At 37.5% G+C, this 25,230-nt stretch overlaps 1 protein-coding gene across 13 annotated transcripts in view; it reads left to right on the top strand.

Moving 5' to 3' along the window:
* Nucleotides 1-25,230, top strand: part of DMD (dystrophin) — a 2,398,628-nt gene that overhangs the window by 468,776 nt on the left and 1,904,622 nt on the right. Inside the window, exon 1 of one of the 13 annotated variants that reach the window (XM_028482832.2) lies at nucleotides 11,768-11,945. The exons of the other annotated variants lie outside the window; for them this stretch is intronic. Within the exon in view, the coding sequence (XP_028338633.1) occupies nucleotides 11,865-11,945 (81 nt within the window). The 5' untranslated portion in view covers nucleotides 11,768-11,864. Of the gene's footprint in view, nucleotides 1-11,767; nucleotides 11,946-25,230 lie in introns of those variants that run through there. 13 annotated transcript variants of the gene reach the window in all.

Genomic DNA, 25,230 nt, shown 5'->3' with positions numbered 1-25,230 from the left:
CATGTTCACCAACTTGGAAGCTCTCAGAACCCTACCCTTTTGGGTTTTTATGGAGCGTTCATTACATAGGCATGATTAAATCATTGGCCATTGGTAATGGAACTCAATCTCCACCCTCTCTCCCCTCCCTGGAAGGGAAGTCAGGGGGTGGGTGGGACTGAAAGCTCTAACCCTCAACTCCTGGTTGGTTACCCTAGCAACCGCCCCCATCCTTAGGTGATCTAGGGGCTTTTCAAAGTCACCTCATTGACATAACAAAGACACCTTTATTGCTCTCCTCATAGGAAATTCCAAAGGTTTTAGGAGCTCTGTGCCAAAAATGGGGATGAAGAACAAATACATATTTCTTATTATAAATCACAGTATCACAAATGAGATGGTTTTATGTTTGAGCACCCAAGATACATTTTACAAGGGGGCAGGAAAACATATGTCTCTCGTCTCTGCATCATGCTGCTATAGAGAAGGAAAATGTTTCCCTTCTTCCCTTCTAGGTTCTTTGACTGGCCTACTAATTAAATGGATAAAAGCCAGATTAACAGGAGAAAAAAACACATTTAATTTCATGCATATGGGAACCCCAAAGGATGAGCCTCCCAGACAGTGAGGTAATTGAGACTCATATTCCATCCTGAGCTAAGGAGAGGTGGGGTAGGGATCTGGGTATTCAAAGGGGAGGAAGACGATTCACAGGAAGGTAGGAAGAGCAAATGTTTGCCAGGCCATGAACATAAGACTTTCTGATATAAAACTTGATCTCGGGTAACATCTCCTTGTACAGGCCCCCTATCTAAATTCTTTTAGGCAGTTCAGGGGGAAGTAAAAAGCTCTTCTTGAGTCTGTTGATCCTTGATTGTCTTCAGCTCAAAATAATCCACATGCCAAAGTGGCATATTCTGGGGCAGCCTGCCCTGAACCCCATCACTGCCTTGAATATCAGACTTAGCTTCCTTATTAAGGACATGAAGGCTTCAGAAGGACAAAAGAGCAAAACTTCAGGAACATTAATATAGAAGCTAAGGATTGAAAGGATTAGGTGATTAAACCTTAAATCTGCTTCAGGGAATTTATAACCTAATTGGGAAATCAACCTAGATATCTGAAAACTTAAAAAAAAATTGTATTCATTTGGCCAGCAGATTTTTTTGGCCTATTATTTGTTTGTGTGTAGTAGGATAAAAGACTTGTCACCCTTCAGTAAATTAGTATTTCCTTCATAACTTTCTTCATATATGCAATAAATATATACTGAGAATCTATTGTTTGCCAGGGAAAGGAAATAAATACTCTTTTTCAACGGGGGTTAGTTTCAGAGTGGACTGGAATGATTTGGAAAGAAGGGATTTGAGAAAGGGTGAATAAGATGCAGATTTCTCTCACAGAGGCAAGCCTTACAAGTGGGATGAATAGAGACCCAAATAATTTACTGATATGCATTATGGCATAAATGTCAGTAAGTGCATTTCAGTAATAGTTATAGCTAGGATTTTTTGAGCAATTAATATGAGTCAGACACTAAGCCAAGACCTTTCCAAGAGATCTTGTATTTAAATCTTACAATAACCTATTGAATTTGGCAAGATGATCACATCCATTTTAAAAATAGGAAAACCATATTTTAAGTATCTCAACCACGATCCAACAGCTAGGCAGCGATCAAATCACCCTAAGCTATCAAAACACTATTCTTTGTTTCCACTACACTGATCTTTCATCAAACTTAATATAGTCTCTTATACTCTTTTCCATCATTGTGGCTGTTTCTTAAAGATTAGAATGTTTTGCAGTTTTGATTGCTATGTAGGCGTGTACTGATTAAAATAACCCTTAGAAGTAATCTGACTAATTTTAGTTGCTGTCATCTACAATACTTTTATATATTATCCCTCTCAAAAATGTTTAATTGCTCTTCTTAAAGCCTTTCTAGAAATGCCTACTCTATTTTTTCAAGTTACTGTGTCTTTCATTGGATGCATTAGATTACTGACAGTTTCATGTAGTTCATTTACTGGATTCAAGATACAGTTCAGTTACTCAGGGATTCCAAAAGTTAACAACTTCTGAAAGTGCATGAATCCCTTCTACCCACTGGTTGCATCCAAAGCATTCAGATTTTATTTGCTAAATCAGGGGTTCTATCCCTTAAAGTTCCTTGGAGGATACTATCAGAATGAAAAGACTCAAAATAGCAGTCTTCCAGAATACAACATTGTGCTTTTAAATTTAAAAGTATTCCCAATATAACATTAGTGTCTGCTGATGTGGTCACCCCAATTCCAACAAGGCACATTCTTAGAACTACATAGGCTATCCTTAACATGCCAAAATAAGTTGCAAATTTAGTCAGTTAATGGATTTTCTTTAAAAAAAAAACTATATGTAAAATTTTTGAAAAGCCTACTTAGTCACTTGGAAAAATTGGGGCTATGGCGTTGAAAATTGTCTTCCTAGAAGTCCTAAATACAGCTATACCCATAAGTCTTGGAGCCACCTTGTACCGTTTCTCTAGCCCTCCAGATTAACTCCATGTTTGTCCGTCCTGAATATTCAGGTTATGCTTAATATTCTGTCTCAATATTTCATTTTATAAATATATTTTGATGCTAAAAGTTTACGCGTGCAACATTAATGTTCTTTCTTTTCGGATATGAGGATTTTACTGGTGACCTGCATTTTTCAACGCTTCAGTGTGTGTAGTAATAGATTTGGGCTGTTATTCATGTCCCAGCCAATCTTCAACTTCACACACACTTTCTATCGCCAAACCTTTCACATCCATTCATCAAGGTTTGGAATGTAACCTCTGTCTCTGAAAAATAATTTTCTCATTGTTCCAGAGGAAGAAAATCAGTTAAAAAAAAAAAAAAAAAAAAAGCAAAGCTAATCAGTGTCCTCACATAGGAATTACACCTGCAATCTGGGCTGTGGTTTGAAATATGCTGTAATCCGCTGAACTCACTCAGGTAACACTAGTAGATAACATTTTAATATTCTAATTCTTTAATTTATAAAATTGAGACTCACTTTACAACCACAGGCTTATGAGAAATCTTGGTGTCCAGATGCCAGAGGGATTTATCGTTTTCCAATATCAATAGAGTCTTCTGTAAACAAAAGAAAGAAAGCAAGTTTTTGATCATTTCTGTATTTCTGTCTTGACATTTCCTGTATCTTCTCATGGCTGTGTACTCAAAAGTTGATATTTACTTTTCATTACTCAGGTACTTAGATGGATGTTCAAATTTGGTAGTTTATATGTGTCCATAAACTTACAACTAATTTTTTGAAAGCTGCACTTTCTATAATTAACAGTGATAATCCATCTTTTTAATGTGTTTCTGCTTTGGGTATCTTTTCCCAATTAAAAGTAATGTCTTATTTTGTGAGACATAGCTTTATTTATTTTTAATTAAACAAATAAACACTAGCGAAACCTATGAAAAATTATTTTCAAAAAATATAAGAAAAAAATATAAGAAATGCATGTGATAAAAACCTTTTTATATCACCACTATAATGAAAGGTTTGGGTTTTTTAAATAATTTAATCACTGTTAATGAATTCATCCATGAAGGACCAAAGGCAATTATCGTTAACATCAATAGCAAAGCATATATAGTTGCTTTTACTTCATCCTAGCTTCATCCACATAATGAGATTTGATCATGACATCTAACAGTTTAATCACTTAAAATTATTAGTAGTGTTAGTGTTTTGTATGTGTGGAAAAGGTCTTATGTAGCCATCAATGTAAAGTTCTGTTTTCAGTGGTAAAACTGGTTATGAAAAATGTAGCAATTGATATCTGGAAATGAGACGTTGAAATCTATGCTTGCCGTAAGTGGAATTTCTGCCAACACACAGTGAAAAATGGGAAAAGTCATATTTGTTTTATATGCAAATTATGTAGTAGCAAACCTACTTTACTCTTGTAATTTAATTTCGGGAAATTCCTTTTGGAATTGCTCAGTCTGGTTGATAACATTATGGCGACTCAACAATACAGTTTAAGGTTTCATGCCAATACTACAGTTATTTTACTGACAGAGATAAATCTGGAGCAAGCTCGGAAATGCTTTCTTCCTCTTCTCTTCTCCCTCAAGTTCAAGGATAGGTCTATTTTCTCAAGACTCTTCTAAATAGATAGTTAAAAGCAAAATTGTTATAAAATCATTCATGTATCATCTGCAAATGTGAGAAATGAACTGTTTCCTTGTTTGTTAGTTTTTGAGAACACAGTTTTTCTTATTAATTTGAAAGTATACATTAAGGCACTTTTGTCACTTAAAAGGGCCAAAGGGAAATGAAATAGGAAAAAAGTTAAAAAACAATTCGTAGCCAGGCTTTTGAACTTTATCCCTCAGTATCCCTTTAAAGTTTCAAGCCCTCTGAGGAGACTTTTAGCTCTTCTTACTCTCTCCTTCTGCTTTCATATACCCCATGACATATCTCCCAGACCCTTCATATCTGTCATCATGGAGTAGCTTTTTTCCAATTTGATCATACATATTTAGTCGAGGTGGAAACTGTATTATTTAACTTTATATTCCTTATGTACTCTCTGTGTACCATACATAGAGTCTAGGAGTTCCACAAATGTTTATATAAATTATACATGGAAGGATAAATGATGAATGGAAGGGGACTTCCCTGGTGGTCCAGTGGTAAAGAATCTGCCTTCCCATGCAGAGGACGTGGGTTCGATCCCTGTTCGGGGAACTAAGATCCCACATGCCACGAGGCAACTAAGCCTGCACGCCACAACTACTGAGCTCGCCCTCCTCAATGAGAGAGCCCATGTGCCACAACTACAGAGCCCACGTGCCCTGGAGCCTATGCGCCACAACTAGAGAGAAGAGAAAACCCACATGCCACAACTAGAGAGAAGTCCGCACACCGCAACAAAGACCCGACACAGCCAAAAAAATAAAGCAAATAAATTAAGTAAATAAATATATCTTTTAAAAAGACCTGCAAGAAAAGTATTTTAAAAAATGATGAATGGAAGGATGGATAGATGGATGGATGGATAAATGTAAAGATGGATGGTTGGATGGATATGTTTACAGTCCTTTCCATGTAAGCAATTTTTTTCAAAACAGTGATCTCTAAAGTGCCCTTTAAGCTCCAATTACCTAATTAGTTTCACATAGTACAAATTTCAAAAAGGTAAACAAAAAAGGATATACAGTTAAAATTGTTTCTCCTATCCTGTCACCCAGCCAGCTAGTTATCCTCTTCCACTCTTATTAGAGAGAACTGGGATTACTGGTTTCTCACGTATCCTTCCAGAGGTATGCCATGCACATGCGTGCCTGCATGTATGCATACACACGTACCAATCCACACCTATCAACATGGTATGAGAGTGCCTATTTGCTCATGCCATCAACAACAGAGTATATTTCAAACAGTTTTATCTTTGCATATCTGATTGGTAAAAAAAAAATCGTCTTTAATGTGAATTAATCTAATAGTGAGTGAGGGTGACCATACTTTCAAATGTTTGAGCCATTTTCTATTGCTTTTTCTATGAGCTCTGTTCATTTCCTTTGCAAATTTTAGAATTCCTTCTAAAATTGTTTTAGAGCCAGTTGATAGATGAGAACTAGTCTCTTTTTTTAAATCAGAAGCAGTATTATCCAGCATATTCAAACCTACTCATTCATTTGATTCAGCACTATTGCTCATTGTTTGATTGCTTCAAAAGATTACACAGTCAAGGAGGATAGTTTCAACATTCTCGACCATATTAAAAAAAATGTTCTTTCAGCTATGAAGGCAGATCTGAAAAGAGGTCCTACAAACAGTCATGGAGGACTCTTTCCCACTTCAGTAACTTTGCACAGGCTGTTCCCTGGAAAAACCTTTGCTATTATTTTGCGTGATGGAATATTTCTCATCCTTTAGATGTCAGTTTAATTGTACTTCCTCAAAGACACCTTGCTTGATTATTAAATCTAGACTAACCTCCTCTGGCTCTCTATTGTAGGCATGCTGCATCTTAACGTCTTGTTTATTCCTTCTATAACATTTATCACATTTTGTAGTTATATCATTTTGTCATTTACTTGCTGTTCTCTTCAATAAGCTGGAGGTTCCGTGGGAGCAGTTTCCACGTCTGTCTTGTTTACTGTTTTATCTCTACTGCCTGATGCATGATGTGGCATAAAATAAACACTCAGCAAATATTTGTTGAAAGAATAAGTGAACGGACTCATCTAAGTTCTGCTTTGTTGGTCAAAAATTCAGCTATTACTCTGGAAGTAAACCAGGCAGATATCTATTTCCAGTGGGCTGAGTTTAATTCAACTGAGTTTTTACTATGTGCAAGCTAAGAGATAAAGGGAGAGAGAGAGAGAGAGAGAGATGGATTCTTGAAGGAGTTCATCGTTTTTACTCCTGAACTTATTCACCACTTACTGCAAATGGATTTCACAAATAAACTCTAAGGTCAGACATCATCATTGCTCTAAGACAAATACAACCAGAGTACTTTGAGGTTCAGATATAATTGATGGATAAATGCAAAGCTAGGAGAAATTTATTAACAATGATTTTTAAATCTCATTTTTCTAGTAACTCTCAGGGAGGCAAAACTTAAAAAAAAATTATACAGGGACTTCCCTGGTGGCACAGTGGTTAAGAATCTGCCTGCCAATGCAGGGAACGCAGGTTCGAGCCCTGGTCCGGGAAGATCCCACATGCCACAGAGCAACTAAGCCTGTGTGCCGCAACTACTGAGCCTGAGCTCTAGAGCCTGCTCTCTAGAGCCCACGAGCCACAGCTAGTGAGCCCACACGCTGCAACTACTGAAGCCCGCCTGCCTAGAGCCCGTGCTCCGCAACAAGAGAAGCCTCCGCAGTGAGAAGCCCGCACACTGCAACAAAGAGTAGCCCCCGCTTGCCGCAACTAGAGAAAGCTCACGCACAGCAATGAAGATCCAACGCAGCCAAAAAAAAAAATAAAGAAAAAAATTGTACATAGTACCGGGGCTTTTCACTCTGTCTCTTAATTAAAATTCAATAGAATATGTATTTCAATAGATCATATATGCCAGGAACCACCAAGGTGTATTGACTATTACATGATAATGATCATCTTAAGGGGGCTTTTATCCACCTAGTGTTTTACTGGGGATAGGGTTTGGAGTATAAAGTTAAATTAATTGTAATCTAAGAATGACTTCAACACATAAAATATCAAGGTTCAACCTTTCTTTTTGTACAGGCACTGATTGAATCTTTTAACCATTAATCCCCAGTCCCATTTGCAAGGACTTTCCTTTTTGGAGAGATTTGACTTACCCATTGAACCATGAGTTGATGCTTTCCATTTTGGTGTTTGGTTGCTTTTAGAGCAAGCCCTCTTAGGGAAAGAAGAGTATATGCGGTGAGATGTCTCCAAAGAAACTAATTATTAAAGTCAATCTAGAATGTAATTTATCAATGATTATTAACTCATGAACAGTGTGACTACCTGTATTTGTCCGTGGAGAAAATATAGAAAGTAGATGTTTAGAATAGCGAACCTAGGAAATAGGGATTGGAAAGTAGATCGTTTATAGAATAATAAGTACCTTCTCTTACTTCACTTGTCATTTGGAGAATTTTTTAAATGAATAAAACACCAAAAAATTGGCATGTAGAATTTGGTACTGTGAACTGAAAATTGAAAAATATAAGAAATGTAGGGCTTCCCTGGTGGCGCAGTGGTTGCGCGTCCGCCTGCCGATGCAGGGGAACCGGGTTCGCGCCCCGGTCCAGGAGGATCCCACATGCCACGGAGTGGCTGGGCCCGTGAGCCATGGCCGCTGAGCCTGCGCGTCCGGAGCCTGTGCTGAGGCCGCAGCAGAGGGAGGCCCGCGTACCACAAAAAAAAAAAAAAAGAAAAAAAAAAAGAAAAATATAAGAAATGTAAAAGTTAAAAGGTAAAAGAAATTTTAATAAGTATAGCTTTATGTTCTGACATTTGTGGGAGGCATGCAAAAGAAGGATCAACACATAAGCATCTATGTATTTTATGGTTGAATAGTAAAAAAAAAAAAAAAAAAAAAAAAAAAAATTCAGTGAAAAAGAATATTCCCTGAGGATGTCCTGAACATAGAACTTTATTGTGGGACATTATCTCTGGAAACTCCTTCCTATTGCTCTCACCGCTGCTTCATCTTCAACCATGACTATTTGCCATGTCTTCATAATTCTGTCTGGGTTCCTTGACTGTGGTCTTTCTAGGCCAATCCTTGCACACACCGCTCTCAGAGTGACCCATGTAACATGACTTTCATGATCCTGCTTGTCCAAAGTTTCAACTCCTTAGCCCAGTCTCCAAGGTTCTCTATCTTTTGTCATTTCCCTGCTTTTATCTCATTTCCTTCACTCCTTGTCTGTCCTACTTACACTTTACGGCAGTCTCCTTAAGACCTTGAATGCCATTTCCCACTTTCTCAACCTGAAAAGGTTCTTTGATCATCCTTTGGGACCCAGATAAAATCTGATCTTTTGAATGATACATTTCATTAATTCTCTGTGGTGGAATAAATCTCCCTCTCTGCTTTGATGTCCCTGTAGCACTTTGTACTAACCTGTATTGCAACAGCTGTCCTGTTGCATAATATGCTCTTCTAAATGCTCTTCTCCTCAATCCAGTAATAATATCTGCAAAGCTAGGACCTTGTATTATTGTGTATCTCATGTGTTAGAACTGTACTAAACGTCCATAAGAGATTTCAAATCAATTACTGTGGTACGTTACTTTGTTTTCAATCAAATTTATTTTTTAGAGTAGTTTTAGGTTCACAGCAAAATGAGTGGAAAGTAGAAATTTCCCATATACCCTCTTTTCTAATACCTGCATAGCTTCCCTGATTATCAACATCCTCCACCAGCGTGGCACATTTATAACAATTAGTGAACCTACGTTAATGCATCGTAATCACCCAGAGTCCATAGCTTACATTAGAGTTCACTCTTAATGTGGGTGATACATCCCTAAGCTATGAAGATAGTACTTTCATTCTCTGTAAGAATACATATTGAAATTTGGGGGATATTTTGATGCAAGCATAGATGAAATAGGCCTTGGATTTCAAGAGTCAATTTTATCTTTAATGGACTTTTACAGTCGGGATATAATAAAATTCTTTAACATAAAGTAATACCAATTATATAGACCTTTACAATAGATAGTAAGGTCTGTGACTGTGTGGGTATGTCCACCAGAGATATCCCACAGTTATATGTTTTGCCCGTGAACTAAGAAAACTAAATAAGCATCAATGTCTTAATTAGACTTCAACACAACAGGTGGAACCTGCATTTGAACGCAACTCATGATTGCCTAGAATGTGGATCTGGATTGTATTCAGTCCTCCTAAAATCTCTAATCTCTACCAGGGGCTGATGTAGAAATGAATCTTCTTTCTTTTTACTGACAGTGGAATTTTATATACTCTTCATTTGGGGTCTGGTGAGGATATCTGTAGAGCAGCTTCACTTTTCAGAGTTATTCAGAAAGCTATTATAAGCTTCTTTTCTGCTCAGCAGGCAATTCCTGGAGTGACAGGACCCACTGGGAGTCTCCCATAGTGGCCAATCACAAAGGGAGATGCTTCCAGCACTCTCAACAAAGTCAGGATGCCTTTCTGGAAATGAGAATTTTTTCAGCAAATCTAAGTGTAAACTAGAAAACCCAACAGGTAAAATCCATAGAACAGGGATCACCCACCAAATTTTTATATTATAAAGGGTGAACACAGCCAGAAGATACAATTTACCTTCTTTCCCCCACCCCCTCCCCATAGCTGACAGTAAAGGGTTAGAGAAAAATTGTCAAGAGAGGAGTTTGGGAATTTGAAGTTTCCTTACTGACTAGCAACTGAAAAAGCACAGCTTTAAGAAATGTTCTGATTTGATTTTCTATGTTTGATAGTGTTTTGTGTTTGTACCTTTGTGTGTGATGTGTGGTGTAGGTGCTTGCAAAGTAAGATATGTAGTAAACAAACAAACAAACAAACATGCCTTTTAGCCCCCATCATAATACTTGCTGAACTCTCTTTCTCGATGTTTCTGACAGAATAAACAAAGATCACAGGTACTAATGGGCTGTGCTTGAAAATGATACAAATATTTCACTTTTTAAAAACTTGTAGCTAATTATATCTTTAACACACATAAATACTAATATCAGAACTTAAAACATTGCTATAAATTTAAATAAGGAATTTAAAACAATAAAATGTATTATCCAGAGAGACAAAGTATTGACATGCGAAAGAGTTTTTACTCATTTATGGTATCAGCCACCGTCAGAGATAAAGTAAACTTAATGGGGTCTGATGGGATATATGGTTGGTTAAATTGGCTAGAATTTTGTGGGATTTATATTTTCACTCTCTCTTGGACTTGGGAATCAAGTAGTAAATTATGAAATTGTGTATATTACTTTTGTTTATCATCCTATTTACAGTATCACACCGGACTCAATTTAGAGTAGATAGTATTTCTAGTTACCTTTCCTCAGAGAATAAACATCTGCTCAAATGCGTTTCAGCATTTTAATTGTGTTAATAGGAATAATTCAAAAATATAATACAAAGCTCAGCACATTCCATTTCAGAGAGAATGAGGAAAGTGATTGTTGACTCTGATTGATATTTTTCCATTGTAAGGAGAGTGGATTTTTCCATCTTTGTAACATTTCATTTCATACAGCACTCTAGAAAAGGCAAAATATACTTTTACTACTATTATAAAGATTAGAAGCAGAGGTAAATGGCTTAATTATTGTTAACATTATTAATAAAACTATGTTAATGTTGCTATGGTGCTTTACAATTCATGAATCATATTTGTGTATTTTAATAGATTTGATTGTAATAGCTAGCACCACCTCTCAGAATAGACCAAGCAAAAGAGGGTGAAAAAAGTAGCACAAGTGGCACATGGAGTTTAAGAATTTATGACACTTGAAGTCTGTCACCTTAGACCATGTACTTAACACACCTCTGAGCCTCAACTTTCTTATTCAAAAAATGGGAATATTAATACTGACTTTATGGAGTGATTGATTGATTGGAAGTGAGGAACTGTTTCTAAAGCCCTGGCACAGCTGGGTTCTCAATATCCATAATTCCATTTCCCTTTTTAATTTAATAACCAAAGACAACGGACTGCAGTGATGGTATTAAGGAGAAAGGAGGTAATTTAGCTTTCACTTAGTGTTCATCAGCCCTCCACAGCAAGCCACCCAAGCCAACATACAATCTATGAAAAGAGAGAAACCCACATTCAAGGCAAGTGCTGTGTGTTTTCTCTCCCCTCTTCCTCTCCTAGCTGGATGGCCACATGTGAACCAGGGCTTAGACTAGGCTAAGGCAAGTGAGACGCTTGCCTCTAGTGCACAATGTAAGAAGCTATCTAAAAATTCACAAATTAAGATCAGTAACATTTTATTTCAATATTTTGCACATCATAATTAACACCAACCAGCTCATGATGAACAAAATATCAACATTTTAAGTAAATACAGGATCTGACCTTGCACTTGCCTCACTCACTGCACTTGCCTCACCCTAATCTCCGCTTGACCACTCAACTCAGGGACTAGAATATTGGCCATTCCGTCCACCTATCTGCTCCTCCCCTCATTCCATCCTCCAGTGGCCCCCAACCTGGGATAATAAACATACCTTGAATGTATCTTCTCTGATTTTCTCAAAATACCTTGTCAGATATATCTGCCTCAATAATATTTCTTTGAATTTTAGTGTAGCAGTGAAAAGTTGACCCTCTTCTCCCAGTCCCGTCTTCTGAGAGGGCTTTTCAGTCTGGCAACTATGGAAACAGCATCAAAGAGAGAAAGGAATGTGGCGGGGGGGTTCGGCTGCCTCCCCGCTCCGTGCCTCCACTTCATGTCATACCATCCCATACCATCCCCACTCTGTTGTATGTATTACAGGATTTGTATTTTCTCCTTTTTTTTTTTTTCTTCCTTTCCTTTCTGCCCCCTGTGCATTCAAGATTATGAAACTTTCCTGTGGGCCCTGCCTTTCCTTTTCCTCTTCCTGTTCACCCTGGTGGTGTGTGGGTGGGGTGGGGAGGGGGGACCCCCACATATATATCACCCCAACAGCCCTAAGTCTCCTCCTTTATTATTAGGAAACAAAACAACAACGACAAAAAATGGCGTCATGAATATGAACAGCATTGTCAGATGAATTAGTTGAAGGGTTCTTCTTTTCTTCTTTTTTTTTTTTCTTTTTGTACTACAACCTGGATTTGAGTTCTGTCTGTACTAATGACTGAATGTCTGACCTTGGGCAAGTTGCTTAGGTTCTTTGAGCCTCAGTTTTCTCGTTCAAAAAATGGGAATAATATTCCTTATGCCTTAGGGCCATTGTGAAAATATTTAATTTGATGCTTGGCACATAAGACTTTGTTTTCATTTTCGAATGTTATTAGAAGGATAGTTGAGATTTGCTTTTTTTCACGTAACGTCGTATCCCTGAAATTCATCCTGATGGTTTTGTGTAGCAGTACTTCCCTTGTTTTCACTACAGTGTGATTTAATTATTCATTCTCCTGCCAAAGAGCTTTTGGGCTGCTGGAAGATTTTTCTAATTTTGTTATTTTGAAGAGTGCTGCTATGAACATTCTTGTACATGTTTCTTGGTACAGATACTGCTCAGTTTTTCATGCCACCAACGGATATCTCAAGATTTGACCATGCTTTGCAATGAAATCCAGAGTCTGCACCCATCGATTCCAATACCTGTCTCATGTTTAGCCAGACGCAAGAGGTCAATAAGACCTCTGAGGAATGCACTTAGAGTTGTTCCTCTGCAGGACATGAGGCTGGGGACTACGTCTGTGGTTCCTATGCCTCGTTGATTGAGGGCTGTCCAGGGACATCACATTCCCTGCTCTGTGGAGGCTGAGTGAGTTTCCATGACTTTGGAGGAAGTCTTGAGGCAGACACATGGAGAGATGCAGTGGGTGCTTGACCTGGTGAGCCTTTAGTGGGCCTGGGGACTGTCCCTCACTGTGCTGATCACAGTAGGCCCACAGATTGAGGTGTGTGGCATCTGCTACGTAGTTCAGACGGGATTTCCCAGTTATCTGGTGCCTTGATCTACTTTGACAAAATGTCCCAAAGAAGATCCAGTGTAGCTCTGGCCCATTGCTGTTAATCCTTCACGTCTAGGATCATGTAATTTATGGTTGTTCTCTTTTATTTCTCAGGTATTCTTTTAGTATCTAAAAGCCCCGTAGCCTGTTTTACTTGATATAAATGATGATTAAATCGTGTAAGTTCATTTTAAATTCACAGTTTGAGGTTATTCACATAACAGGCTCTCAATAAATACTTTTGAAATGCCTTTCTGTGTTCTAGAAACAGATCTTTTTTTTTTATTGAGCAATTGGTTTATTTTTTAAGCTTCTAATATCTCTCTTTTGCAAATATGTCTATTTCCAAAGTCTAACTAACAGTTTTACTTTTATTTAATTTATTAATTAATATTTATTTATTTATTAACATCTTTATTGGAGTATAATTGCTTTACAACCCCTCTCGTGGTCACAAAGCACAGAGGTGATCTCCCTGTGCTATGCGGCAGCTTCCCACTAGCTATCTAATTTACATTTGGTAGTGCATATATGTCCCTGCCACTCTCTCACTTCGTCACAGCTTACCCTTCCCCCTCCCCATGTCCTCAAGTCCATGCTCTAGTAGGTCTGTGTTTTATTCCTGTCCTACCACTAATCTCTTCATGACATTTTTTTTTCTTAGATTCCATATATATGTGTTAGCATACGGTATTTGTTTTTCTCCTTCTGACTTACTTCACTCTGTATGACAGACTCCAGGTCTATCCACCTCATTACAAATAACTCAGTTTCATTTCTTTTTATGGCTGAGTAATATTCCATTGTATATATGTGCCACATCTTCTTTATCCATTCATCTGTTGATGGACACTTAGGTTGCTTCCATGTCCTGGCTATTGTAAATAGAGCTACAATGAACATTTTGGTACATGACTCTTTTTGAATTATGGTTTTCTCAGGGTATATGCCCAGTAGTGGGATTGCTGGGTCGTGTGGTAGTTCTATTTGTAGTTTTTAGAAACAGATCTTAACTGTAATAAAGCCTTCAGCAGGCAGACTGTTTCCTCAAAGTTGCAAAGTGACTGACAGTAATATATAAAGCTAGAAGCTTCAAGGAAAATGTTACCAGGGGTACTTTTAAACTATAGGAACAATCAGTTTTCATGATAAGCTACCTCCATCCCCTTCCCCACTGAAGCCTCTGGTCTCCTATGATTATTGAACTCCCATCTTTTCAGTGCAGAAAACTACACACTGGAAGGGGGACGATTTCCAGAGGAAACAGCTACTTTCCTTTTAGTTGATCGTTGTTATATTAACTTGTCAGTCATTCCACCATATGTTTGCCTTAAAAAATATTTTTTATTACATAGGGAGAAAGGAATATTTATAATATATAGGGTTTAAATAATAAAAATAATTTATCAATTTAGATTACCCTCAGTAATTTGTAGCCGCCTGTGTACCCCTCCGCAATTTTATCACTTCCCCCACTATCTCCGGAGATAATCACTCTACTGAATTTTGCTTTGCTTTATCATCTTGCTACATATGTATGTATTCCTAAGTAATAAATTGTTTTGTTCTGCATGCTTTTGAACTTCATATAATTGGAATCATATTGCATCTAGTCTTGTGTGACTGCTTTTTCCAATCAGCATTATGTTGCTGAGATTCATCCACGTCAGTGAATATAGCTGTAGCTCATTCATTTCCAAACTGTCACATTCCATCATAGGAATAAACCACAGTTTATTTATACATCCTGCTGTTGATGGATATTTGGGTTGTTTCCAGTTTTATCTCTTCTCCTATTATACTCAATGCTCCTTGTGTACACCGAGGTGTGGGATTGCTAGGTCACAGGGTTCAAGTATGTGTCTTCAGATATACTCTGTACCTCCTTTATCCTGCTCTACTGGCTACCACTGGGACATTGACACTTGCAGGCTCTGAGTGCCAGGCTTCCATGTCACCTCGCTTCCAGCTCTGCTTGGCAAATGGTGGAGGATTGGAGAGTCAGAGCAGACCCCAGGGTACTACTCTTCCTTCCTTTGTGCCTCAAGCAGTGTCTTTGACAGCAGCTGCCAATGCCTTGGGGTTCCAGCTCCAGACACATAGGCCCATAAGGGCTCCAGCTTACACCGAATGAACTCATGACCTTGTCAGAGAGGAAAACTAATTTTGTCTCTACTCTTCTAGGTTCTTGGCTGAGACTCCCCTATAATAAAACAGTGTAAAGGAAAAAAAAAATGTTGTCTTATTTTTTCCTTCTAGGCTCTTTGGCTGGGCTAATAATTAAACTGACATAAAACAGATTAACAGGAGAAAAAGAAATTTAATTACGTACGTACAGGACCTCATAAAAATATGATGCTCAAAGAAGTGACCAGAGCAAGCAGCTTTTATGTTTTTTAGGCAAAGAAACAAATTTGTGAAGAATTGACCAGACACAGGAGTTTGGGCTTGGGAGAGTAAATTGGTAAAGAAGTAACAAGGTTTCTGCGGGCTTCTCAGCCCTGAATTCCCTGTCACTGGTGATAAGGATGCCTCTCTTTCTCCTGGCACAGGGAGGTTCTTTTCACGTGGGAGATTTATGTCCTGCTTTTCAGGGGTACAAAAGAGGATCAGAGTATTGTTGGGGAGGAAGAAATTTTCCTCTACCCTTCTACGTTCTTCTGGATGGTCTAAGAATTAAATTGGCATGAGACAGATTAACATGAGAAATCAAACAAAAGTTTAATAAGGTGGATACATAAGAGAGACCCAGGAGAACTAAGTAACTCCCCCAAATGGCTGAAGCCCTCACCATCTTTAACTAAAGACATATTTGTCCCCCCTACACTTGATAATGTCAAATTTTAATTTTTGGCTACTATAATGGGTATAAGTTGTTTCTCACTGTAATTTTAATTTGCGTTTCACTAATTAAAATGAGGTTTGACTTACCTTCAATAAAATTCATATTTCGATTTATCTTATCTTGAACTATACTTTGATTTATTATAGTACAACATTTAACTCAATTTTTCCGTTTTATTTATTCATTCATTTAATGTAACCCATATAAGTTAAGTTCTAGTATATACTAGGCATAGTTCAATGTGTAACTACGAACTTAAGGTATGTTTTAGAAATAAAATAATCGGGGAGCACAGCCTTCGAAAATGGATTAGTGTCAGGATATCCTTTATCATGTTTACTCCTTCCCTGCTTCTTTCATTATCATCTATAAGATCAATTACTGTGATGTCATTAAGAACATGTGGATTATTTCTAAAATTCAGTGTCAAAGTTCACCTGTTTGTAGGCCTCATACAGGAATTTCAATATCAATAGAAGATTGTTGTTATCAAAGGTTCTAAAAAATTCTGGACTACAGACATTGCAGACAATTGTAGACTGTGTCATGCCTTGAAAAGTATGAGCTAAGAACAAAAATATAGAAAACTTTTAGGATGTAAAGTAATTCGTACAATATCTTAGCCTAAAATATTGAAATGGCGAAAATGGCTTTTCCTTCACAGTCAGTTACTGAAGTGTGCGGACAGGACTAAAGATGAGTTCTGTGTGGACATGGCAGTGTTGATTGCTTGGGCTGCTGGTCGTGCTGCTCACTGCTAATGCTGATAATTCAGAGAACTTTAAAAACATGACTTTGTGAAGGGAGAAAAAAGCTACTTAAGAGAGGCAACATTATGTTTTATTTTGCTGGTCAATGTTCAGACTCCTAAAAAACTACAGAAGCAAAAATATATTTTGAACCTTTCTAAGAAAGCACATTCTAGCGTTTTACGTCTTCACGTACATAGGGTCAGTCATCCACAGTCACATCTTCCCATCATTATCCTAACCCTAAATCAGCAAGAAAATATTATATTAAATACATTGTACTTAAGAAGGCAGGAAACTACCCTATACAAACATTTTCATTTAAACCTTTCATCCAGAAGATAAAAAGTGTTCTGTCATTCAAAGGACTAGATCTCAGCCATCTGGAAAAATCATTTGTCCAGAGTGACACTTGCCCTGGTTTGGTTTAACTTGGGTTTTAATGTGGTTCTTGTGTGTGTATGTTTGTGCATGTGTGCAATTCTATGATCTATTAAGTTGCTGTGTAATTTCAAGACATGGCAGTGATTAGAACTTTTAGAAACAAATTACTTCTGTTTTTCTGATTAATGTGTATGTGTTTCTGTCTCTGTGCAAAGGAGGAGACCAAAACACGGGTTAGATGCATGGGAATAGAACTGAATGTTGTAAACCCAAATTCCAAATGAAAGACAGAGATATCGTGGAGGGGGGTTGGGTAGGTAGTGAGAGAGGAAAGAACAAAAGACTTGCAGGAATCTATAAAATGTTCTGCTTTATTAGTTAAAAATAGTAAAAATCTAGTGGAATATTTTACATTATTTTCCAGTTCCCCACCTTTTTCTTTACTGTCCTGAAATAAATTATTTAATTTTTGAACTTCAAGTATTGGGCCAAGCTGTACTAGTTGTTGAATTTAATCTCTTACTGGATGTGTGTAGTGCTTCTCTTGTTGCATAAGTAGCATATATTTTGTGGTCGCATCGCTACAGAAACTAGATGAATTAAGTATACTGCAGGGTAACATGAGAGAAACTTGAATAAAAGACAAAGCTGACACATGGTGGAAAATACCTGTTGTCCTACAAAAACTTGATTCTCTACTGTCATGTGGCTAAATACTCCTTATTATCCCTGTGGATATGATACCTGGATTGTGAGCTCATCCTGTAATGAGCACATATTATTTGTTTTGTGGTTCCTCTCATGCATTTTGAGTTCAAACCACATTGTCTTTCCTGGAGCTTGACCAGAAAGTTGATTGTCCAGTAGGGTTTCTTGTAAGAAATTCTTACAGCAGTAAACAGTTCTCTATGGCAGAAAAATCCTGTCTACATATACTGATCTTATTTTTTAATTTATACTCCGGGTGTTCCTTTTCTGTACATACAGGCAAAACTGCACAGTCCTTTTCAGAAAGGGTCAAAACCCTACTTGGAATTAAAACAGAGCAGTTAGATGGTATCAGGGTCACCTTAAATAAACTCAGCAGGCTTCCAATCAAAATAAGATTTCAGATGTAATTAACCCATTAACCTAATGAGATGCACAAATTTCTGTCACCAACGATTTCCTGAGCACTTCTTTCACTCATGTACCAAATATCAACCTGGTACTTTTTGTAGTCAATTCACATACCATGCCAGTGCATCCTAAATTTGCAGATGTGATATAACTAGCATGGATTCACATAATTGGCATCACACAGAATTTTTAAAATATCAGCTATCTCATGAAATTTATTCATGTGAATCTGGAAGATTCTTTGTGATGTTTTAGCTCTTACTCTCAGAGGTTCAGATGTCAAAGTATTTTTAGAATGGGTCCACAAGGCATCATTATTTTGTAATTATAAGCTTGTTGATTGACAGCAAATGTGTTTGATGAAAATGTTGCCTTAGTGAAGTGATCCTGGTTAGTTCTGGAGACAGACTGCTTAGATCTAAACTCTCATGAGGGGAAAGAAAGAACTTGAAGTGATTTTAAAATCACGTACGTGAAGATATAAGCTCTCTCATGAAATGCTAAAAGGTTGTTTTTGCTCTCAGACTTGAAACATTTCCACTGTACATTCCAAACTTTTAGAAATTTGATTATTAAAACCTTTTGTGCAAAACGTACTTTAAAAAATTATCTCAGTGTTGTTCACTAAGATTACAGATATTTTGTTTTAAAAAGGAGAACGAAATCGGTTGATATTTCTCACGGGAAGGAAAGTGTGCAGTTATGCTCTGCCGCAGGAGATTAAAATGCAGGGAGCTGTAATAGTGTTTTTGATGATAATATTATGTCATTAAATAAAATAAAGGATGTAATATGTTATAACTTAACAGAAAGCTTTGTTATTATTTAAAATCTACATTTTAAATTATTGGCATGTTTAGTCTTGCAAAGGATCATGGGTGATTCATAACTATAGGACTGTTTTTCTTTCTCAGAAATTTAACAGTAAGATAATATCGAATTCTATGAGGACCTTGGGCCAAAGTGAGGCAGGAAAGATGTGAAGAGATGTATAATATATAGACAGGGGAGCAATGAGTCTCTCTCAGTGGGTGTCTGAGTTTATGCCTAACAGTATTTATGACCAAGATGAGTGAATGAGGCATTTGTCAGTTCTTTAGTTTCAATGCTTTTATGAAACCTAGGTTTATTTCTCTAAAGTCAGTAGAAAATTCAAATTAAGCTTCATAGTGTTGCAAATTTCAGATCTCTGAGGGGTGTGCATTAATAAGTATTCAAAAATATTTTGTCATTTAATATTATTATGTTAATTTTTGCATAATTGGATTCTTCTTTACTGTTTGAAAACTTTCTTTACTAGGCTAAACATTCCCTCAGTGATCATGTTAAACAGTTTCCTTATGTTCATCTATCAGTGTTTGAATTGTCACCAGTGTGTGCAGTCCAAATATTTTTTTTTAAAAACTTTACCAGAATGATGATGATTTTGAAGGAGGAAAGTTACAGCAAATTTGGATTAATTCTCCCTCATTAATGATTAAGTCAAATAAACACCTGGATATCTCATTTCTTCGCAGAGCTGTATGTACATGAAGAATAGGTACAATATTTAGTACAATTTATAGTGGGTGGTGGAGGGAAGGAGATTATGAGAGAAGGAGAAAACTTGATTGTAAAAATGCTTGTTAGTCATGATTTGACACAAAAGCAAAATGAAAAGTTTCCAGAATGAAGCCTTACACTGGCACAGCAGGTCTATAAATATCACTACAGTTTTTCAAATTAAAATCTAAAACGAAGCATTTTGAAGTGGTTTTGCAAATAAGAATTTACTCAAGATGTTTCAAAAAGTGAATAGAATATCACAGTGAAGAAATTATTGCAGTGATGGTAAAGTTAAGTGAAATTTTCACTATCAGGTCCGATAATACTCAGTAGAGTACTTGCTCATGAATTTAAAGTAAAATGTTTTTATTCCAAAGTTTAGAGGACATCACAGTCAATCAAGAAATGCATAGAGTAAGTGATTTTCAAAATCTTTCATAAAATCAGTGTCTTAGCTTCATTTACCTATATGTAAAATAACCACACATATATCCTACATAACAGATGCCATTCCGATAAATTTTTCCTGATCATAATATTTATATAGAATCCATTTTGCTTGGCAGATTGATTTGGTCTAACCTACAGATTAGTATGGTCCCTCTCAACCTCTACACTTCTGTGTGCCACCATCATCTTCCTGGAGTAACAAAATAGCATCCGAACCGGTCTCCTTCATCCACTCTTGCCTCACTTCTGTCATCCTAATTGTAGCACTCAGAGCAACCTTTTGAAAAGGTCAATTAAATCGTCTCACCTCTTCGTTAAAACTCTTTCATTCTACCAAGAGTAAATTCCAGATCTTTTACCTTGACCTATATAACTGAAACTTGCCTCCCTCGCCAATTTCAACTCAGCTTTAGACAAGCTATCTCCTTCTTAGCTCTTGAATGTAATAAACTTTTGACCCCCTTGGTGTCTGCTTATGTACATTCATTGGCTACAATGCTCTTTTCCCCTACTTCTGTTTTCTGAGCAATCAGACATTTATTTATTTACTCACCCATTCATTTGTTCATTCATTTACTCAGTAATTCAGTGTTTGTAAACTGGGGGCAATTTTGCCCCCCATGGGACATATGGCAATGTCTGGAGACATTTGTAGTTGTCACAACTGAAGAAGGGGGCAGTGCTGCTGGTATCTAATGGGTAGAGGCCAGGAATGCTGCTAAACATGCTACAACATGTAGGAGAGCCCATCATAACAAAGAAGTAACTCACCAAAAATGTCAGTAGTGTCAAGATCGAGAATCCCTGCAAATGATTCATGCCCTCTTCTAGGTGGCAGGAATATGGTGGTGAACCAAATGAATATGGCTGAACCTTTCATAAGCGAATATGTTAGGGGTAAGACAGCCAATAAGCTGGTTAACAAACAACTAAATATATACTTTTTCCTCCCGGACCGGGGCGCGAACCCGGTTCCCCTGCATCGGCAGGCGGACGCGCAACCACTGCGCCACCAGGGAAGCCCTACAACTAAATATATACTTTTAAATCATGTTGAACGCTCTCAAGGAAAAGGGCAGTAGAGAATGACCATTGAAATTTACTTTAGAGCAGGTGGTATCTGAGGAGGTGGTGTTTACGCTAAGATCAGAAAAGTGAGACAGATACAGCCACGGCTTATAGTAATTATTTATTAAACATCAACAGTAAAATGTTGCATTTTTCTTAACCATGTCCTTTTATTATAACTGAGGATGCTTCAAATTATTTTTTAGAACCTTTTCATCACAAATTCTTTGCCAAGGGGACCCGTCTAGCATTTGTCTCTTGTGAGCAATTAAATCCTCACAAAATTGGTGAATCCCCAACTTTATGTGCCTCCTGCTCATTTCTATGAAATTATCTGAAAAAAAAAAAAAAAATGTACCAGGGTTCCTAATTTGGTTGGAAAGCAAAATGTTGCTGTATTTGTCAGTAACAAAATTTGTCATTCTATAGCAAGATAACATAGGAAACTATAATAATTTTACATATTTACTTAAAACAGTTTCAAATCTGATTGTTTCTCTGTGGAAAGTCCCATGCTTCCAGTAAGGACTGTTTTCAGAAATACATAAGTACATTAAATAACAAGAGATATATGACATGATTTTAAACGTGGCCAAAGAGTGAGATCTCTTCCTCTCCTTTCTCTTTCTTACTTTGAACTGTGTCACCAACAACATACAGGGCCTAATCATTTTAATTATACATCTTTTAAAAATTACAAAAAGGACTGTTTTTAATGTCAGTTACTAGTTAAATGCTAAAATCTATCAACTTGGTGTCTATAGCCTTACCCTGTATTCTGCTCAAAACCTTCTGGACATTTCCATTTGAATATACCACAGGGCCCTGACCCCACTTGTCCCAAGCTAAACCTATCATCATCTCTATTGCACCTCTTCTTAGAGTATTTCTATTGGTGAAGGGTATTTATAAATATTGATACTGAGTGAGCCAAATAAAAAATCTAGGAGTGATGCCTTGAAGAGAGCATGAGGTCCTGACAATGTTCACTTCTTGACCTGAATCCTGGTTAAATAGATGCATTAAGTCAGTGAAAATTCATTGAACTGTGCACTTATGACTTGTACAATTTTCTCTACATATTTCTTATTTCAGTAAAAAGATTACATAGAAATTCTAAAAGCCAAGCCTCACCTTTTCCTCTCACTCATCCCGCACATCTAATGTGACAGCAGATTTCTCATAACGGCTGTTAGTTGTTGAGGGCTTGCTGTGTCTTTGATATTGTAATCAGCTATTTACCTGATCTGCCACTCAAGAATTTCTGTGGTGCAGGTATTATGATTGTTTGCATTTTACATGTGTAGAAAAAGAGACTTACAGAAGCTACATTATTTGTCTAAGGTCACACAGCAACAAAATGGCAGAAGTAGAATTTGAACCTGAACCAGTGTTTGTAATCACCGTGGCATCTTACCTCTCCTGTGTTCCATCTCCATAAAAATGGAATATTCTATTTCTTATCCATCCTTCCTACCTAAACGGAGCAGGACCCTGTGGTCCTTGCCCCACTCCCCATGTCCTCAGCCTGCCTTTTGTCTGTGGAAAACCTTTAGCCAAAGAATAAGTTTAATCAGAGAAGTGAGAAAATGCGGAAACAAAGGAAAACAGTCAAAGAAGACCAAATAATAATAGTTTAGGCAGTAAGCATAGTCAGGGACCTCCTTAAGGGCTACGGATAATACTCTGAGCCATATCCTGTGAGCTGTCTTGTAGAGACTGACACCCCCACCAGGTGGAAGAAGTTAACTACATGATGACCAAGCTGTAGGTGCTGGTCAGACCACCGATGACCAATATCAAGAGGACTGTCAGAGCTGACTGTGCTGTTTCTGCATGTAGCCCCCTCCCTCCTCCTATAAAAGCTCTTGCCCACTGATTGTTGGGGGGGTGTGGGAGTCGGCCTTTGGACAGGCATCTGCCCGCCCCCGTGGTTGCCAGCATCCAAAATAAAGCAAACTTTCCTTTCCACCAACCTGGCCTCTTTATTGGCTTTTGAGTGGCGAGCAGGTGGACCCCACTTTTGGTTACACTACCTGTCATTAGTTAAGGTCCTCAGATCTTCACTCTTATGATGATAATATCTTAAAAAATCTTGTACACTTTAGTGTACCCCAAATTCAATCTAATCACTGCCAGGGTTAGCGGTCTTTCTACAATGGAAAACTCTACATGTACTTTATTTAAAATCTGTTAATGCAGTGGTTTGCAACCTTGGCTACGTTATTAGAATCACAAGGCCCCACCCACCCAAGATCAATTAAAACAGAATTTCTGAAGATGGGGACCTGGGAGTGAGCATTTTTTAAAAGTTCCTAGGGGACTCTCATGTGCAGCCACCATTGGAAACCACTGGTTTAATGTCTCTGTCCAGCTTTCATGCTAAAAATAATCTCATCAGTGCACAAAAGGCCCTTCATAATCTAGTCCCTGCCTCCCTCTCTCTTGCTTCCTCTGTATACCTCCCTTCTTTTCCAACTTAATCCCCCACCCCCAGCAATATATACTTCACTCTAATTATACAAAATCTGGGTTTTCCCACAGGGATCATTTCTTTTTTATATACCATGCCTTTATATAGGCCAGTCTTCCTCCCTGCATGCTCTTCTCTTGGTTCTCAATTTAATAGAATTCTTGTGCATCTTTCAAACAGCCAATCTGGCATCACCTTCTCTGAAGACATTCCTCTAAGTTGTATTTGTTTAACTGTTTAGCTATTCGTTATTGATTTATTTTGTATTTTATGAGTTAATACATGCACATGGTACAGAATTCATAAAATAAAAATAGATATATATATATAACTCTCACTGATACTCTGGTTCCTCAATTCAGTCTCCCAGAGGCAATCCACGTTTCTAGATTTTAACTGTATCATTCCAGAAATATACTGTGCTTCTCCAAATATATATGTGTTCATGGACATGTGTGTATATACTTTCCTACACATGGTGACATATTGTCTACATTCTTCTGCTCCTTGCCTTTTTTACTTAACAACATAGTTTATCATTTCTTATCTCAACATATGGAACTTTGTCAGTCTAATATTTGCATCGTATTCTGTGATATGGATATACAGCCATTTATTCAACTAAATGCCAACCTATGGCATTTAGGTTGTTTCCTATATTTGTTATTACAAAGGATACTTTGTAATATACTTTATACTTTAGTATAAAGAATATTGCAGTACAGATAACTTATATTTCTTTGTGTTAGTACCTCAATTCTAGAAGTAGAAGAGCTATGTCAGAGACTATGTACATTTAAAAATTGGATATATTGTTCTCAAAACCATCCTGCCCATTAATTTGTTTTAGGAACACTACCCCTTTATTCACACCGTTCTCTGTGCATACTACTGGAGTAGAATTATCATTTTAAACTGCAGACATTTCATTCATTCATTCGCTCATTTATTAGATCTCTTATCTATTTCAAAACTATTTATTAAGAATTTTCTATGGGCTTCCCTGTTGGCACAGTGGTTGAGAGTCTGCCTGCCAATGCAGGGGACACGGGTTTGAGCCCTGGTCTGGGAAGATCCCACATGCCACGGAGCACCTAAACCCGTGCGCCACAACTACTGGGCCTGTGCTCTAGAGCCCGCGTGCCACAACTACTGAGCCCGCGAACCACAGCTACTGAAGCCCGCATGCCTAGAGCCTGTGCTCCACAACAAGGGAGGCCACCGTGTTGAGAAATGAGAATCCCGCACACCGCAACAAAGAGTAGTCCCTGCTCACTGCAACTAGAGAAGGCCCGTGTGCAGCGGCAGGGACCCAACGCAGCCAAAAGTAAATAAATAAAATAAATAAATTTATTTAAAAAAAAAGAATTTTCTATATGATAAGTACTGTACCCTTGGCCCTAGAAATGGAATTATTAAATAATGTAAAGTGCTCCTAACACTCAAAGAACATGTTATCTAGTGAGGGAT

Source organism: Physeter macrocephalus, chromosome 21 (assembly GCF_002837175.3).
Source record: "Physeter macrocephalus isolate SW-GA chromosome 21, ASM283717v5, whole genome shotgun sequence".
In the NCBI taxonomy this organism is placed as follows: domain Eukaryota; kingdom Metazoa; phylum Chordata; class Mammalia; order Artiodactyla; family Physeteridae; genus Physeter; species Physeter macrocephalus.
This window is presented reverse-complemented; position numbering and strand designations above follow the sequence as displayed.